General features: G+C 30.9%; 2 protein-coding genes and 1 pseudogene across 2 annotated transcripts; all 3 read right to left on the bottom strand.

Annotated features, from left to right (window-relative positions):
* Positions 1–339: 339 nt before the first annotated feature.
* Positions 340–9180, bottom strand: LOC103863072 (protein STRICTOSIDINE SYNTHASE-LIKE 8). Its single transcript, XM_009140805.3, has 3 exons — positions 8240–9180; positions 7700–7954; positions 340–7450 (listed from the first exon to the last, which is right to left on the bottom strand). The coding sequence occupies exons 1-3, from the start codon at positions 8524–8526 to the stop codon at positions 6862–6864; spliced, it is 1131 nt and encodes a 376-aa protein (XP_009139053.2). The 5' UTR covers positions 8527–9180; the 3' UTR covers positions 340–6861.
* A 1625-nt stretch (positions 9181–10805) lies between these two features.
* LOC103863069 (transcription factor ORG2) lies at positions 10806–12614 on the bottom strand. Its single transcript, XM_018658391.2, has 2 exons — positions 11478–12614; positions 10806–11390 (listed from the first exon to the last, which is right to left on the bottom strand). The coding sequence occupies exons 1-2, from the start codon at positions 11781–11783 to the stop codon at positions 10941–10943; spliced, it is 756 nt and encodes a 251-aa protein (XP_018513907.1). The 5' UTR covers positions 11784–12614; the 3' UTR covers positions 10806–10940.
* Positions 12615–14089: 1475 nt separating this feature from the next.
* On the bottom strand, positions 14090–16373 carry LOC103863068 (annotated as a pseudogene).
* Between the last annotated feature and the right edge of the window lie 361 nt (positions 16374–16734).

Below are 16734 nucleotides of genomic sequence, written 5' to 3'. Positions count from 1 at the left end.
ACTACAAGCACGTAAGCATTATTTAAGACTTAGAAACTTGAAACATAATCATTTAAATATTCATATGTTTTAAATTTTTTAAATTAAAATACATGTATAAATAACCAAAAACAATACAAGTTCCTTTTTAGTGTGCAAGAATGATGAAGAGTTCTTATTGGTCAGAATTTTAAGCACATGGATCACCTCTTCATCCGTTGGATGAGATTAAATCCGACGGTTCAGGTCTGTTCTTTTTCTTTTTCAGATTTGTAGATCTTTCATCTTCTCTTTCTAAAAAATTATCAATCTCTCTTCTATCTTCTCCTTCCTTACGACCATCTCTGTTTCTATTCAATCCTCTTTTTTTTTTTGGTTTTAAGATTGATAAAGTTCATGTGTTGGCTTCTCATTTTCTAATTGTGTTTGTGTTGGATTCTTTTGTAGGGAAAGGAAGCCAACGAAATCAACAACATCTTGCGACGGAGCCCGAGATCTGAAGAAGCCGTGGTGTGGAGATGGCAGAAGAAGCTACAGGTGGTGGTGGAGGTGGAACCCAGAAAGAAGAAGAAGAAGATAGGCGGAGAAGAAGAGAAGACAGAGACGTGAGGAGGGCTTCGTTGACACACCGGATCTGAAGTAGTTCCATGGAGATGGCAGAGAAAGCTAGTCGTGGTGGTGGAGGAGAAGGAGAGAAGACCGAGACGCGAGAGCTTGGTCGACACAGCAATGGAGGAGGACGGCGACGACAAATGGAGGAGGAGGACGACGGGATGTATACGGCGTTGTGGCCCGTTCATGGAGGCATAGACTAGGTTTTTCTGTTAGGTTTAGCTTTTATTTTGTTAAAAAAAAATTGTTAAGTTTGGTTTATTTGGTGTACCGGTCTTTAATTTTGTAACCAATTTCGATTTATAAATATCTTTTAAAATTTTTTATTATTTTTTTTTATTTTTAGTAAGGTAAATAATAACAATAAAAAAACGTTATAAAAAAATATTTAATTGCTTGCAATAAAACGCTATTGTTTGTCGCAATATAATAGCAATGCAAAAAACTGCTATCTAATGTACTTGACCTATTATGACGGGCGATGATACAGCGTTTCTAAAACCGCTATCGTATCGTTAGATAGCGTTTTCCGTCCGCTAATAAAACCCATTTTTCTTGTAGTGTTTTACAAATGATCAATGGAGCATGTGCACCAAAACAAATTATTTATATTGTAATTTTCGTGTCAAATAACAAATAAATTCTGTTAGAATAGGTGAAAACGTTGTATTTTGCAAGTGCACCCATAACAACCCAAGTTCGAATGCACCTTTCGACTGTTTCCATTTTATAATCGACACTTCACCCAATAAATAAATATTCTGGATTCAACCAGTAAGTATATATGTTCAAAATCACGTTTAGATCTATTAGCTACATCACATTATGGTTCCCCAATGCTCTACTAATATATTTTACAAATTATTATTTATTTATTATCCGCTTTTCACGTTTGCTAATGTTACCAACCAAAGAAAATATTAAGACCGTAAATGTAAATAAATGAAGGTGTAGTTTTAATTACTCGAAGTGATTTGTATCGCTGCTAACACTGAGATAGAAGACGTCTGCTTGATATATATTCATTTGGTACGCAAACATGACCTTGGGACCATCGGCTTCATCAACAACTAACTCGGCCAAGCCTCCTTCTGGTCCAACCTTCATGAGTTATGACCCCAAAGTAACCATCACAAAAGTAGTAATCTCAGGTTTTCTTATGGAAGCTAAGTCCCAATGGTCTCCCACAACTTGGAACTACTTTATGCCTCGAACAATGATCTCTTTACTGACCAAAAAGAAAACGGGTCACATTCAGAAGGAAGGTTAATGAAAATCAATGTTCTAATAAATCAATTTTAAAATGATCGTTCATAAACAAAATGATTCTTAGACTATTTTTAAAATCGGTTTAGATAAGGTTTAGGTGTTTATTTAGACACTAATCCACTATAAACGCTTAATTAACACATAGTGATTTGTTGAACATTAATGAAAAATTCATTGGACCAGTAAACATGGAATAATGATAACATAGGAAGGTTGGCACTTTTTTTTGTTAGGATTGAACATGTGAGGAGAAGTGTACGTGAACTCAACCCAGCCTAGCTCTTTGCCTCGCCATTTAAGGATGTGACCGTATGTGACTCCTAGATAAGGGCCTTCACCTTGTAAATCAAACTCTAAACTCTCTGGTCCATCGCCACGGAGAGGAATTGTCTTAGTCACTTGGAGAACGTCTTTCGTGCCCTTTAGGTGGTCCAACACATGTGATTGATGGCCAGAAGAAATAACAAATGATGGATAAGACAACCGAAATTCTCTATACAGTTTTTACAACACTTGACAATCGAGCTTTATATGTAAACTTAAGGAAAATTTAGAATATAGTTATTTAAAATAGAAAAAGATACTTATATAAGGGCTTATTGATGAGATAGCCATTTTTGAGTGTCAAATTAAGGAACTAGCAATGATTTTGACATAATTCATTGTTAAGCTTTTTGGTTTCTTTCTACCCGCTTATACCCTTTAACACAGCAAGTTGTCGGTTTCAGTTGTAAGTGAGAGTAGATGACATCATTTTTCATTTTTTGTGGTGCATATCAAAACTTAAACATTCTATTCCATAACACCAAAATATCATAAGACATCAACTCCATCTAAACCTATAAAATCTAGATATTAAACATTATCTCAATTCCAACTCAACCCCTAAATTAAATCATAAATGTTAATCAGTAAAACTTAAACCTAAAAATAAGCCATGAACCCAAATATAAAATCTAAACCCAAATAGAATGTAACAAAATAAATAACATAGTACAAATGGTGAAATTATGAAATGTCTATGATTGCATGAAAGATGTTAAGATGATTTCAACCATACTTTTTCACCTTATAAATACTAAATCCTAAATTATAATCTCTAAACCCTAATCCAAATGTAAACCCTAAACCCAAATATCAAAATGTATTTATAAACAAAATAGAACATTAGACCCTAAATCCTAATCAATAAACCATAAACCTAAATATAAACCATTAACCCCAATACAAACTCTAAACCCAAATAGAATGGAACATAACAAATAACATAGTACAAATGATGAAATTATGAAATGTCTATGATTGCACTAAGAAGTTAATGATGATTTCAACCATACTCACTCACCTTATAAATACTAAACCCTAAATTCTAATCACTAAACCCTAATCCAAATGTAAACCCTAAACCTAAATATAAACCATTAAGCCAAATATAAATTCTAAATCCAAATAGAATGGAACATAATAAATAACATAATACCAATGGTGAAATTATGAAATGTGTATGATTGCATTAAAGAATTTAAAACTGATTTCAACCATACTTTCTCACCTTATAAATACTAAACCCTAAATTCTAATCACTAAATCCTAATCTAAATGTAAACCCTAATCCAAATGTAAACCCTAAACCCAAATATCAAAATATTTTTCTAAGCAAAATAGAACAATTTTAGTAACCGTCAAATGAAATAGAATTTATCGCATAAAAAATATATTTTGTTTTACATTTCTATTCTATATGAATATAATAGAATAAAACATAATAAAAAAAAACTGTTCATCTTTTCCAACACGAGACATAGATTTACTTCAAACCAAATACGTACATATTCTAGCATCTTCACGACTGTCGCTTTGGAATCTGAGAAGCCTCCCCATTTCGTCTCTGACAAAGCTTCCTAACCAATCTTCTCTTCTACAAAACTTCTTTGAGAACTAGTGGTGGCGTCTTCTTCGCCTTTCGAAGTTGTGGGTAGTCTACAATTTACTTTTGGTGAGTTAAGAATTTTTTTTATTTTTTTTTGTTAGCAGGCTAAACCAGTAGATACAAAGAGTATTACAATATTAATATAGATTTATAACAGTGTGTATAGGTTTGGTAAGGAAAATGGCTAGTTGATGAATTATGATTTTTTTCATGGTTATACCACCTAATTTCCCCTTATATAATATGCTAACAAAAAAAATATGCTTACACAAATCCTCTCTCATATAAAATTTCAATGCAAAATGATGCAAACCCAAGAGAAGACAAAGTAAAATATCTTTTTGACAACCTACACGTATGATTAGACTCTTTTGTTTTCTGACAACCTACACGTATGATTAGTCAGAATACTGTAATTTTATAGCTACTATATTATTTTGAGAACTGATCATGCAAAATATTTAAAGCTGGGAAAGGGTAAAGGGAAAAGGGCGGGTGCCCCCTCATTCCACATGATCACATCACCGAATCCTCGGACATCTTTTACAGACACGAATCACATTAAAGTAAGAAAAAAATCTTTCTCCACTCACTACAGTTTTACAACTAGACGAATGGCCATTTTCATTGTTAATTACAATTTGTTTGGCTTTTGATATATATATGTATATATTAATCCCTCTGTACTAGAAATATATTTTTTAAAATTTGCTTTTTAAAATTATGTTTTATGCTTTTATATATTTTTATTAGTTAATTATGAAAAGTTACAAACTTAAAAAATATTAATTATACTTATTAGCACTAGTAATTAAAAATAATAATTACATAAAATAAGATATTTAGTATTAAAATTTAATCTATTTTTAGTATTTATAAAATCAACTAAGCATACATCTTTTTGAAAAGATAATAGCTAAATCAGTCCAAAAATAAGAACATTTTTCAATATATAAAGATTTGACCATCATTTTTTATCCGGAGACAATTATGTTTAACGGGACATAATTAATTCAAGTCGCCGCCATAATCTTTTCGCAACTGATATCTCAGCTAACAATATTCACTTTTCAGACGATGCATATTTTAAGCAAAAAAGTAAAGATCACAAATGTTAGCTTTTGTATTCAGGACTTCCTTACCGAAAAAATGCTGAAACAATATTTTAAATAAAAAGATTAACAATTCCTTCGAAATAAGTATGCAATATAGGCCTCGGATCAAGTCAACAAATATAACTTTGCTTGTGAAGAAGGATAATTGGTATGTAGTTGGATGCGCAAACAAGAAGCCTACAAACACTAGATACCAATCACCATTCATATGCTGAACGTTTAATTGACCCTTTAACACTTTACAACCACTTCTGAGATGTAATCAGAAGAGCACATAAGGAAAACAGACAAAATCAGTTCAAGTATGCACATGCATAAAAAAAGTTAGAGACACAACAAACCATCAGAAAAGTTGCCCAAAAAATCACCAGATATATTTGACCGTCAGACCAACCACTGATTATGTTGCACCAAGCACTAAAATTAATAACTAATTCTTTTGAATGTATTGTTTTCTTTCACTGATTATGTATTTTGAAAGAAACAAAATATGAGATAGGCTTTAGCATTTAGCAGAACTTTTTTTTTTTGCTAACTTTTGGTGGTGCATTAAATTTAAAAAGTGGCAGGAGCTTAAGTTACATTTTAAAATCTAGTACTAACTCACATTTAGAAGGTTAATCAAACTAAACTTCAGATCAGGAACCAGTTCAAGTAGTGTAGTTCTTAATTATAGGATGCAAGCAAAAAGGAAAATATAACCTAGAACCCTAACAAGATATACATCATAAATCATCGTAAATCATTATATGAAAAAACGTTAAACAAATTAATAATTAGAATATTGTTTAACCAATATATTAATTATATCAAGTAAAGTCAAATCAATTATACCAACTCGGGCCTCATGGGAGCGGGAAAAGAATCAATTCTAACCTCATCAATTTTCGTCGTGCCACTTTCTACCTGACTTTTGGCACCGTGCTTATTTCATCTCAAGTTAATATTTGTTTCAAATAAACTACATGAACTATCAAATACAAAAACCAAAATCAACCCTGACCAAAATAGTGTCGGTCAAATATCTATAAATATAAAAAGAAAAAATAATAAAATAAAATACAACCAAAAATATATAAATACGCAAAAGCCTAAAATAATAACCAAAACCAAAAGAAAAAATTTAAATACCCAAAACCTCAAAAATATACTTAAAATCCGGAGATATATATAAATTATTAAAACTAAAATATATTCAAATAACTAGAATATTTAAATATATTAAATAATAAAATATACTCAAAACTTAAAATATACGAAAAACCCCAAGAAAACAAAACAAAATTGAGATTTTAAAATATATTGTGACACCAAAAATAATTAATAAATTAAATTATGTATGTATTCGATCTAGTTTTGGTTTTTGGATATATTTTGCGATGTTGGATATTTATAGTTTATCACAGATTTTTGGGTATATTTTGATTTTGTGTATATCTTTGGTGCTAATTTTTAAATGTTTTCAAATTATGAGAAAGTATTTTTTCTAATATATATTTATAGATGGTTGACCAAAATTATTTCAGTAAAAATTGATTTCAGCTTTAATTTGATAGTTGAGATAGTTTTTTTGAAATAATTGTTCGTCTTGGATGAAATAGGACCCTTATAAATTTCAGGCATGAGAAAAAGCTATAGAAATTGTTGAGGTTGGAACCGACTACCGATTGTTATCAAGACTAGCAATTCTTGGGTATCTTGTCCCCCTAGTCGTCGAGTTTATATACTTGTCAAAGTTTCTCGAAGACATAGTCACGCCGGACAAACACAATTTTCTTTTTAATCACCTGACAAATTTATAAAATCCCACAAAACTCCATTAAACAACTCAACTTAACCAAATTACTTCAGAATCAAAGTCCACTCACACAACAACAAGAAAATACAAAAGAAGATGCATGTCTTCGCACAAGTTAAAAAGAAGATCATACCACCAAATTATTACTTTCTGGTAACTCATTTGAGATCGTAAACAGATTTATCAAGAACCCAAACGGCCGGCCAATACACAGACCCAATCCATAACTTGCCATCTTCTCTCTCATATGCTTCACTAACATACTTCATCGTCTTCCCTTCACTGTCCTCAAGTATCTCAAGAATCTCTCCTGTCTCTCCAGAGAGTTTCACAAGGATTCCATGAGGTTTCCCTCCATTAACGAGATGAATCGCAGTCTCCATCTTCAGCGTTTTGATGAAAAACTTTCCAATAAAAGAGTGACTTAGAAACACACGAGTGAACAAACTGTCTTTGGAATGCAGTGCGACCCAAAAATCTCCTGTCGGCGTGCGTCGGATATTGTCCATAGGACCCGGGATCTTTGCAAAAACCTCGTTGGTCCCGGCTTTGGGACCTTTGACCCATATTCTGTGGATAGTATTTGTACCACTTTCGCAGGTGAGTACAAAAGATCCGTCCTTGCTTAGAGCTAAACCATTAGGTAAATGAAGTTTGTCCATTATAACTGTGGCCTCTTTCTTCTTCATATCGTATCTAATTACTCTTCCTGTCTTCTCCCCTGACATATACACGTAGAACACTTGCCTGTCCAACAAAACAAACATAACACATACACAAGTTGGTTACATGTATATATGTTTTTTTTATATAATATACGATCATATTTTAGATATATTAGCTATGTCGTCACATTCTGTTAATCTATACTATAGTTTATTTATTATTCATTTTATTTTTATTGTCATTTCCACGTTTTGCTAATATTACCAACCAGATAAAAAAAATATTAAGACCGTGAATCTCTGTAAATTAACGAAGGTGTATTTTAATTACTCGAAGTGGTATTTATCGCTGCTATCATTGAAGTAGAAGACGTCTTCCTCTTGGTCTATATCCATTTGGTTCGCAAACATGACTTTGTGACCTTCGGCTTCATCAACAACTAACTCGGCCAAGCCTCCCTCTGGTCCGACCTTCATGACCCCAAAGTAACCATCACAGAAGTACAAATCTCCTGTTTCCTTATGGAAGCTAAGTCCCAATGGTCTCCCGCAACTTGGAACTACTTTATGCCTCGAACAGTTATCTCTTCACTCACCAAAACAAAAGGGGGGTCAGATTCATTAGCAAGGTAATGAAAAGCAATGTTCTAACAAATCGGTCATAAATAAATTAGTCTTAAGCAAAAAGATTTTTAGAACTATCTTTCAAAATCGGTTTAGACAGTGTATAGGCGCACCTATATCCTAATCCCCTATAAAACGTTTAATTACTACTTAATGATTTGTTGAACATTGATGAAAATATATTGGACGACTAATTATGGAACAACGAAAACATAGGAAGGTTGGCAACTTTTTGTTAGGAATGAACCTGTGAGGAGAAGAGTAGGCAAACTCAACCCATCCTAGCTCTTCACCGCGCCATTTGAGGATGCGACCGTCAGTGACGCCAACGTAAGGGCCTTCACCTTGTGAATCAAATTCTAAGCTCTCTGGTCCATCACCAGGGAGAGGAATGGTCTTAGCCACTTGGAGAACGTCCTTCGTGCCCTTTAGGAGGTCCGGCGCGATGATTGATGGCCAGAAGAAATAGCAAACGATGGCTAAAACAACTGGAAAGGCTGCAACCTGCTTCAGAACTCTCTCGCTGATCGGCATCTGTCTTGTCTCTCAGGCGAAGTTGTTATGTGAATGATGATAGCGCACTTGATTACTCTATTAAATAGATAAAACAGATATTCTTTTTCAAGTGTTTCGGACACAACACACGTTACACACGTTGAACAGGTACATATTAGTGTTCTCTTTAACCAAAAAGGCTTATATGTCTCAATCAGTGTTCTACCTTTTGTCTTTATACTTTTTCTTTTCTGAACAAAACTTTCTTGATCATTGACCCATACGATGTTTTCTAGGCCACTAGTCTCGATGATACTAAACTATTCTTTCTCAGATAAACACTCAGAACAAGGGACCAATGACTCGTTTTTGTTACTGTACCAATAGGAAACACTACCGACAATTAATGGGAACGCAGATCAAAAAAATATGCGGATCAAACATACAATGCATATCAAGTAAACATATACAGATCAAATAATTTACTGAACAAATGTAGATCGAACTAGTTAATGAAAATTTAACACTACATAAAAATAAATACAATTCCAACATACAATTAAATTGAAAAGGTTAATATAGAGTATTTTTGTTTGTGCATAACATATTTGCAATAATTTCTCTAATGTTTGTTACTCCCTCTGTTTTTATTTGTAGGTAGTTTTAGCAAAATAGATTTGTTTCACAATATAAGATGTTGCAGAATCCAAAGCAATAAAATAATATAATTAAAAAACATTTAACTATTTTTTTCTTCAGAAAATAATGGAACAAGAAGATGAAAAAGATCAAAAAGAAAACAAAACAGAAAATGTTCAAAACATCAACAAAACACAATCAAACTTGCAGATGTTCACTCGGCCATTTGACTTGAATAAGATGCATTATGATATTGGAGAGCTTCATCCCGACAGAGAAATTGAAGACACTATATTGGCTATATTGAAGATTAATTGTCCTAAGTTTTTTTAATCTTTGTTTTTATTTCTATTCTATGTATGTTTTGTTTTGATGTTTTGAAATAATTAATGTACCTCATAAGAAGACAATAAATCATAAAAATAAATTGATACGTGACCATAACAACATTTATTCCAGACAAAATAAATGTGTTATAGATAAAGCAACGTGTTTTCTTTGCTGATTTCTAAAAAGTTAAGAAGTCTTAATCTGCGTGCTTTTATGTTAAACTACCTACAAATAAAAACAGAGGGAGTATAAGTTTTCCTTGTCTAAACTCCAAATATCTTATTTTTAACATATTAAAAAAATTTATAATTCACTTAAGAAACAAATTGAAAATGTACTTTTATTTTTCAATTATTTTTGGGGATATATATAACCTGAAATATGAAAAACCAGTTAAACAAAGGATAAAATACATGAATGTCTTATAATATATATATACATGTATGTATGATGGAAAAAAAAGAAATGATATATGATATTTCATTGTCTAAAATATGAATGATAATAAAATAACTATTTAAATTTATAAATATATATATAATCAATTAATAAAATTCATGAATTCATTTAACTGATTTCTATAAAAATCTTATAAGATGAAATTTAATTTTTGCAAATAAATGTTATTTATTCTATTTATGTTAATTATTATCAATAAGAAAAATCAAACCAGCCATATATGTTTTTCTATTTATTTAAATATTACATAAGATTATTTAGTGTAGCTAAATAAATATTTATACAGAAAATTATGTTAAATTTATGAATATGTCAAGTAAAAATATATGTTTTTGCTATGTTTGCGGGACAATTTTATTTTTACATATAAAATTATTTACAAACAGTTTACAAAATATTATATTATTTTCTTTTTGTTCTGCATATTAATGATGAATAAACAAAAAGTGCAGATAAAACTGAAGACTATTCCTCTTGTGTTTCTTGTGCTTTTGCACTGCATCATATTCATAGCCTTACATTTTGTCTGATAACATCACTTTATATTAACAATTAGATATATGTTTATTTAATTAGATAACAACATATTTTAAATTAATATATTAATGTTTTATCCAAAATAATGTTTTAAATCAGTAAAAGTAAAATTAAGAAACTAAAAGATTCATAAAATAGTATAAATTTAATATTTGAATTAAAATTTCAATTTTTAAACTAATATATATTTATTAAAAAGTAATAAGAGAATTATGCGCGCATGTGCTGGCAAAAATAAATCTCTGATAATTTTTGATATTTTCACCATTTAGTAGGCCTATTCAAGTTATGTACAACACCTAGCGAAATTTCCAAACAAGAGTATATTACCAGTAATGTTGAGTCGAAGTAAATAAAAAGAATTAAAATTTTAATTCTGTAATATTATTTGCATAGTAAACCGAAACAACTCAATTACAATGCTCAGGGATCAAGAATGTTCGATGTTCAAGAGAAAGGAACGACATAACGAAAAGAAACAAAACAAGTTATCTTCTAAATGAGTTCCCACATTCCTCGTACAAATACAAAATCCTCTGACTTAATTCTGTGCAATTCATCTTGTAATCAATATATCCCATTTGAAGATGCAAAGTGTAGAAAAGCCTTTCATCATGAGACCTTGGGGATGAAACATCCACAAGAACAAACCCATCTTCTTCTAACCCACTTAACACATTAGATATCGAAAAGCTATGAATCTTGGACGATGAGATTTGGACCATCACTTTGTTGTCTCCAAGCCTAGTCACAGACACAGTCGAGACATAACGCGCAACCACCTTTGGTTGCTGCTTAACGTGATGTTCAATGTCTCTTTGACCCGATACTCGCACCAAAAATTCTTCCTTCTTTTGTATTAGCTTCTTCACTTCCTCTTGCAGCTCTGGTATGTACTTCAAGCTCCTCGAAACTGTTTGAGGAATACTTAACTTCTTCTGCAAGAAAGTAAAGAAAAAGTGTTAGTTTAATATTCTTCCTCTAAATAATACAGACATATATGACTTATCAGAGTAGCTACTTACCGACTGATCAGAGGCTGGAAGACATGAACGCAGAGATGAGAACAAAGAGTTTATCTTCTTGCGACGGTCACGCTCGCTTGCATTGTGTTTAAGCTTCTTGGTTACAACCGGATTCTTGTCTATTCCAATTCCTTCTGACGAAACAGAAACCCATAATCTGTTCTGTTGATGAACCACTCCAAAAGTCTCCGGAAAATCAAAAATTGTGCCGTTGGTGAGGTGATCTCCACCACCGTAGTAGCTCTCGTACTCTCCCGTCAACGACCAACCGAAGTTTCGGAACAATGGAGGGACCAATGCACACATTTTCTTTGCTTAATAAGAGACAAGTTTATAGCTTATGTTTTCTATCGAAGCTGTGCTTTTGGCTGGAATAAAATTGTCTCCCGATTATATAGCGGATAAAGGATTTAAAAAATAAATTTATGTTGTTAGATATTAATTGACAAACTATATAATAAAGTTGTAATTTGATTCGTTCAGACTATATTGTTATGCGTTATACTTATATTTACTATAATGATAAATATGTAGGTCTCGGTAGCGGTAGGACACAGTTTGGCACGTTCGAGAGCTTATGTTCCACGCATGCACTAGGTCCAGTAATCCTTCCTTGGAAATAATAAGCGGGAATTGAAGAGGCATATCAAAACTATAGTAACATTATTATTTACATACTGAAGTATGAGTCAGCATAAGATACTGTTGGAGGCGTGTGGTAATCAGGTGGAAGATGATTTTGGCTTCATCATCCCAGACATTTGGTTGTTTTAACCCTATTTCTGAAAAATCTTATAATAAGCATCTTGATGTCGTAAGCCTATACATAAGCATTTCAATTTTTAATAGCTTTAATTATCTTAATTAAATACGGTCTCGGTATTTAATACAAAGCCATTGTTTATAAATACTGTGGTAAACTGGTTTGTTGACAAAAAAAATAAAAAATACTAGGTTAAGATCCGCGCCTTGCGCGGAATGAATATTATATATAAATTATTTTTAAGTATTATATATTTTTTACATATTATGAAATAATAAATATATATTGAATAAGTAAAAATTTAGGAATTATTACGTATATAATTAAATTGGTACACATACTTAAATAAATTTTATTAATCCAGACAAACACTTTTTTCTATTTTATATAGTATAAAATTAAGTTTAAATGATATTAACATAGATATATAGTATATTTTTAATATAAAATATTTTATATTCATATTATTTTTGATCATTTGTATTTCTTTATAACAAAAATCTTAAATCACTGATAACAATAAAAAAATTTGTTGGGTGTTTAATAGTTTTAGTAATTTATAAATTTAAAAACATTCAATGCAAAGTTTAAAATCTAAATATTAAGTTGTCAATAATTGTTCAAAATGTTTATCCAAAAAAATCAAAGCAAATTTCGAAATTAAAATACATTATGTATTTTATATGGTATATAATTTATTTTAAAAAATATTAATATACATATATATATATAATATTTATTAAATGAGACTTCATACTTATGTAATTTCATAATCATTTGTATCTTGTTATAATAGAAATTTTAAACCATGGATCACAAAAATTTCAATGTGAGATTTTTAACAATTTTAGTCATTTTTATTCGTTTTTAAAATTTCAAAATATAACATATACGAAAAATCAAAAATTTTTATTATATAGTTAATGTGGTTGTTTAGTATTTTAATAAGTTAAAATTTTTAAAAAATGATAGAGAATAGACTAATTTTTATCAAATCTTTATTATTCAAAATCATTAATTGTCATGTATACTTTAGCCACATTAGGTAATTCCGTGAATTTTATTTAAGAAAACAATGAAGAACATTTATGATTAATTTATGGTTAGTTTAATAAAACGCTTATTATATATTTATATGGACCAACATATTTTTCTAAGAATTCTAAGAATGATTGTGGTGATGACATGTGGTTAGAAAATATATTGTAATGCTTCTCTTTTAATATATAAGGGATGTTCTGGTTTAGTTACTCTTTCAAGAACAGAAAATTGTAAATGTGAATCAATGAGGTTTCATAGATTCTTATTGTGACCTGCATTAGATTACTCCGGAAGCTACAATTATGATCCTGTAAATTTATATTTTTAGCAAAGCCAAAAACTGAAAATAAAAGTTTTAAATTGTAAAACAATAAAAATAAAAAAAATGAAAAATAAGAAGGGAGACAACTATACAAAATTAATTAGTATATGTTGCAACAAAAAATACAATAAATTTGTTTAAGAAAAAACACATTAAGTATTCATTTGCCAAGACATTTGTTAGATCGTCTTTTTCTGTTAAAGATGAGAATGTTACTTTTTTATTATTTGTTTTCTTGTAGTTTTGCAATCTGGCTAATGTGTACTTCTCTATATATATATAAACTCCAAGATCAATGGATAATCATGACTTCTATTTTATCATGTATTCTAATGTCTCCTAACCTGGCCAATGTGCACTTCTTTATATATAAACTCCAAGATCAATGGATAAGAGCATCCCCATTAGTGAACCCCATGAAAGGGGTTCACAAAACATTTTTTTATTATTTTTTTTTGGGTTAATTTTTGTTTTTTAAAAAAAAAAAAAAAAAAAAAATTATTTTTTCGGACCAGTCGCGGGCCGCCACGTGCCGTGGGGCCCGCGCTACAGTGATGAACCAGGTTCACTGAGAAGGGGTGGAGAGAGACAGGTTCATCACTATTCCTTATTTTAATAATTTTTTTTTTTTGGGAATGTGTGTGAACCCCCCATAAATTCACTAATGGGGGTGCTCTAACCATGCCTTCTCTTTTTTCATGTACTCTAATGGCTGGACCATCTATTATCACCTGCACCTGATAGAGCCAAGCATTTAGTATATAACAAAATTCTATATTTTTCTCAAAGAAAAAATGGTAACTTTTTATAATATTGTACATAATATCATATTAGTGATACAGTTATTATAAGGACCACTTTTGTCTTTGTTGATTTTATTAATACACAATACACAACTAACTGTTAACAATATGTAAATAATAAAAAAAAAATACATAAACAAAGAGTAGAAGACAACAAAAGGTTGGGAACCCAAAGAAAAAAGTCTAGATAAAAATTAAAAGTTTTCAGTGGTAACATGAATTTCATAGTAATTAGTGTATATTCAGTAGCATGTAAATGTCGATCATTGACTTCGACAAGAAAAATAAACGAAACAAGTTGACTACATGAATGTTAGATGTTCAGCGGATGACATAACTAAAAGAAACAAGAACAAATTATCATCTAAACGAGTTTCCACATTCCTCATACAAGTACAACATTCTCTGGCTTAGCTCTTCGCACGTCAGTTTGTGATTTTCTTTATTTCCCATTTGAAGATGCAAAGTGTAGAAGAGTCTTTCTCCTTGAGACCTTGAAGATGAAATATCCATAAGAACAAAACCCATCTTCTTCTAACCCACTCAACACATTAGATATCGAAAAATTATGAATCTTGGACGATGAGATCTGGACCATCACTTCGTTGTCTCCTAGCTTGGTTGCAGAAATGGTTGAGACGTAACGTGCAACGTCGGTCTTTGGTTGCGGCTCAACGTAATGTTCAATGGCTCTTTGACCTGATACACGCACCAAGAGTTCCTTCTTTTTTATTAACTTCTTTACTTCTTCTTGTAGCTCCGGTATGTACTCAAGCTCCGAGAAACCGTCTGAGGAATACTTAGCTTCTTCTGCAAGAAAGTAATTAAAGAAAAAAAGAGTTAATTTAATGTTCTTCCTCTAAATGGTATTAGATGCATGGACAAGCGTTTTATAAATATCACATAAAAATAATGTAATGAGCAGACTAATTATCTCATTATTGTTAATCGGTTTTGAGGTGAAACTGATTAATAGCAGTGCCGTGCGAACGTTTTCGGAGGCCCGAGGTTAGTTTAAAAATATATTTTACATGACATATTTTTAATAATATATATACATATATATATATATATATATGTATAACACTCAAAAGTTTTGAATTATTACATAAACGTTTTCTAAATTTTCTTTACCAAAATTTTATTTATAAAATTTTTAAATCATGAACAAAAAGTATGAATTTGTAATATAAATACAAAGATATAAATTTTTGATTGAAATATTAGTAGCTGTCAAAAATGTAAATCTTAGCATTTAAATTAACTATAATAAACTATATATTGAAAATATTATATTTTCTTTATCAAATTCTCATAAATATATAAAATAAATCTAACTCATATCATATAAAAGAAAAGACCAATGTGATTAAATATTTACAGTTTTTTAGAAGTAGAATCTTTATACTTTTATTTAAAATATAAAAAAAATGATCACAAACCTAGTTACTTTAAACAGAAGTCTAATTTAAATTCAAATAAAAATAAAAATTTAACTAAAAGAATATGTTAACTACCATGTAAAAGTTTTTTTTTTTTTGTAATTTGGGATCCTAAAATTTCTACAAAATTTGGGAGTCCTAGGCAAATGCCTTTTTCAAAAGCCTGAGCACGGCTCTGATTAATATACGTTATAGCGGAGTAGCTACTTACCGGATCAGAAGCTGGAAGACATGAACGGAGAGATGAGAACAAAGACTTGATCTTCTTGTGACGGTCACGCTCACTAGCATTGTGATTAAGCTTCTTGGTTACAACCCCATTCCCCTCGGACGGAACAGAGACCCCCAAAATTTCCTGAATCTCCTGATGTTCCATTCCATATGTCTCTAGTGCCGGAAAATCAAGAAACGTAAAGTCGTCGAGGTTCTCTCGGGCTCTCCTGTCGACGGTAGTAATTCTCGTACTCTCCTGTCGATGGCCACCCAAAGTTTGGGAACACTGGAGGGACTAATGCACACATTATTGTTTGATTAATGACAAGTTCTTTTTTTTTGTAAAACGAAATATATTAAAACTCAAAAGTCTAAGTGGTTACAACAGGAGCCATAGTCGACGATAAGATGAACAACAAAGAGTACATTAAAACAGAAGATATGATGTTGGTGGGAGAGGCTTGCTCAATGTGAAGAAATCCTTGGAAGATCTTCACTTTTATCCCTGAATTGAAAGCTCCAACAAGCTTGCCATAAACGACGTTGATACTGGCACTTGATTAATGACAAGTTCTAAAGATTATGTTTTCTCTTGAAGCTGGGACTTCCCTTAACTATAGGTGGAGAAATAATTGTAGAATATATTTATGTCCGGATAATAGGATAAAATAAA

This window comes from Brassica rapa, chromosome A04 (assembly GCF_000309985.2).
Source record: "Brassica rapa cultivar Chiifu-401-42 chromosome A04, CAAS_Brap_v3.01, whole genome shotgun sequence".
NCBI classification, from domain to species: Eukaryota; Viridiplantae; Streptophyta; class Magnoliopsida; order Brassicales; family Brassicaceae; genus Brassica; species Brassica rapa.
Note: the sequence above shows the minus strand (reverse complement) of the source record. Positions and strands in the feature narration are given on the sequence as shown.

What these genes read in the sequence shown, in the direction of transcription:
- LOC103863072 (XM_009140805.3), bottom strand. Translation starts at nt 8,526, where the DNA reads ATGCCGATCAGCGAGAGAGTTCTGAAGCAGGTTGCAGCCTTTCCAGTT. An exon ending in GCCTACTCTTCTCCTCACAG is followed by an intron (nt 7,955 to 8,239) that starts GTTCATTCCTAA and finishes TGGTGAGTGAAG; the next exon opens with AGATAACTGTTCGAGGCATA. An exon ending in AGCGATAAATACCACTTCGA is followed by an intron (nt 7,451 to 7,699) that starts GTAATTAAAATA and finishes TTTGTTGGACAG; the next exon opens with GCAAGTGTTCTACGTGTATA.
- LOC103863069 (XM_018658391.2), bottom strand. Translation starts at nt 11,783, where the DNA reads ATGTGTGCATTGGTCCCTCCATTGTTCCGAAACTTCGGTTGGTCGTTG. An exon ending in TTCCAGCCTCTGATCAGTCG is followed by an intron (nt 11,391 to 11,477) that starts GTAAGTAGCTAC and finishes ACTTTCTTGCAG; the next exon opens with AAGAAGTTAAGTATTCCTCA.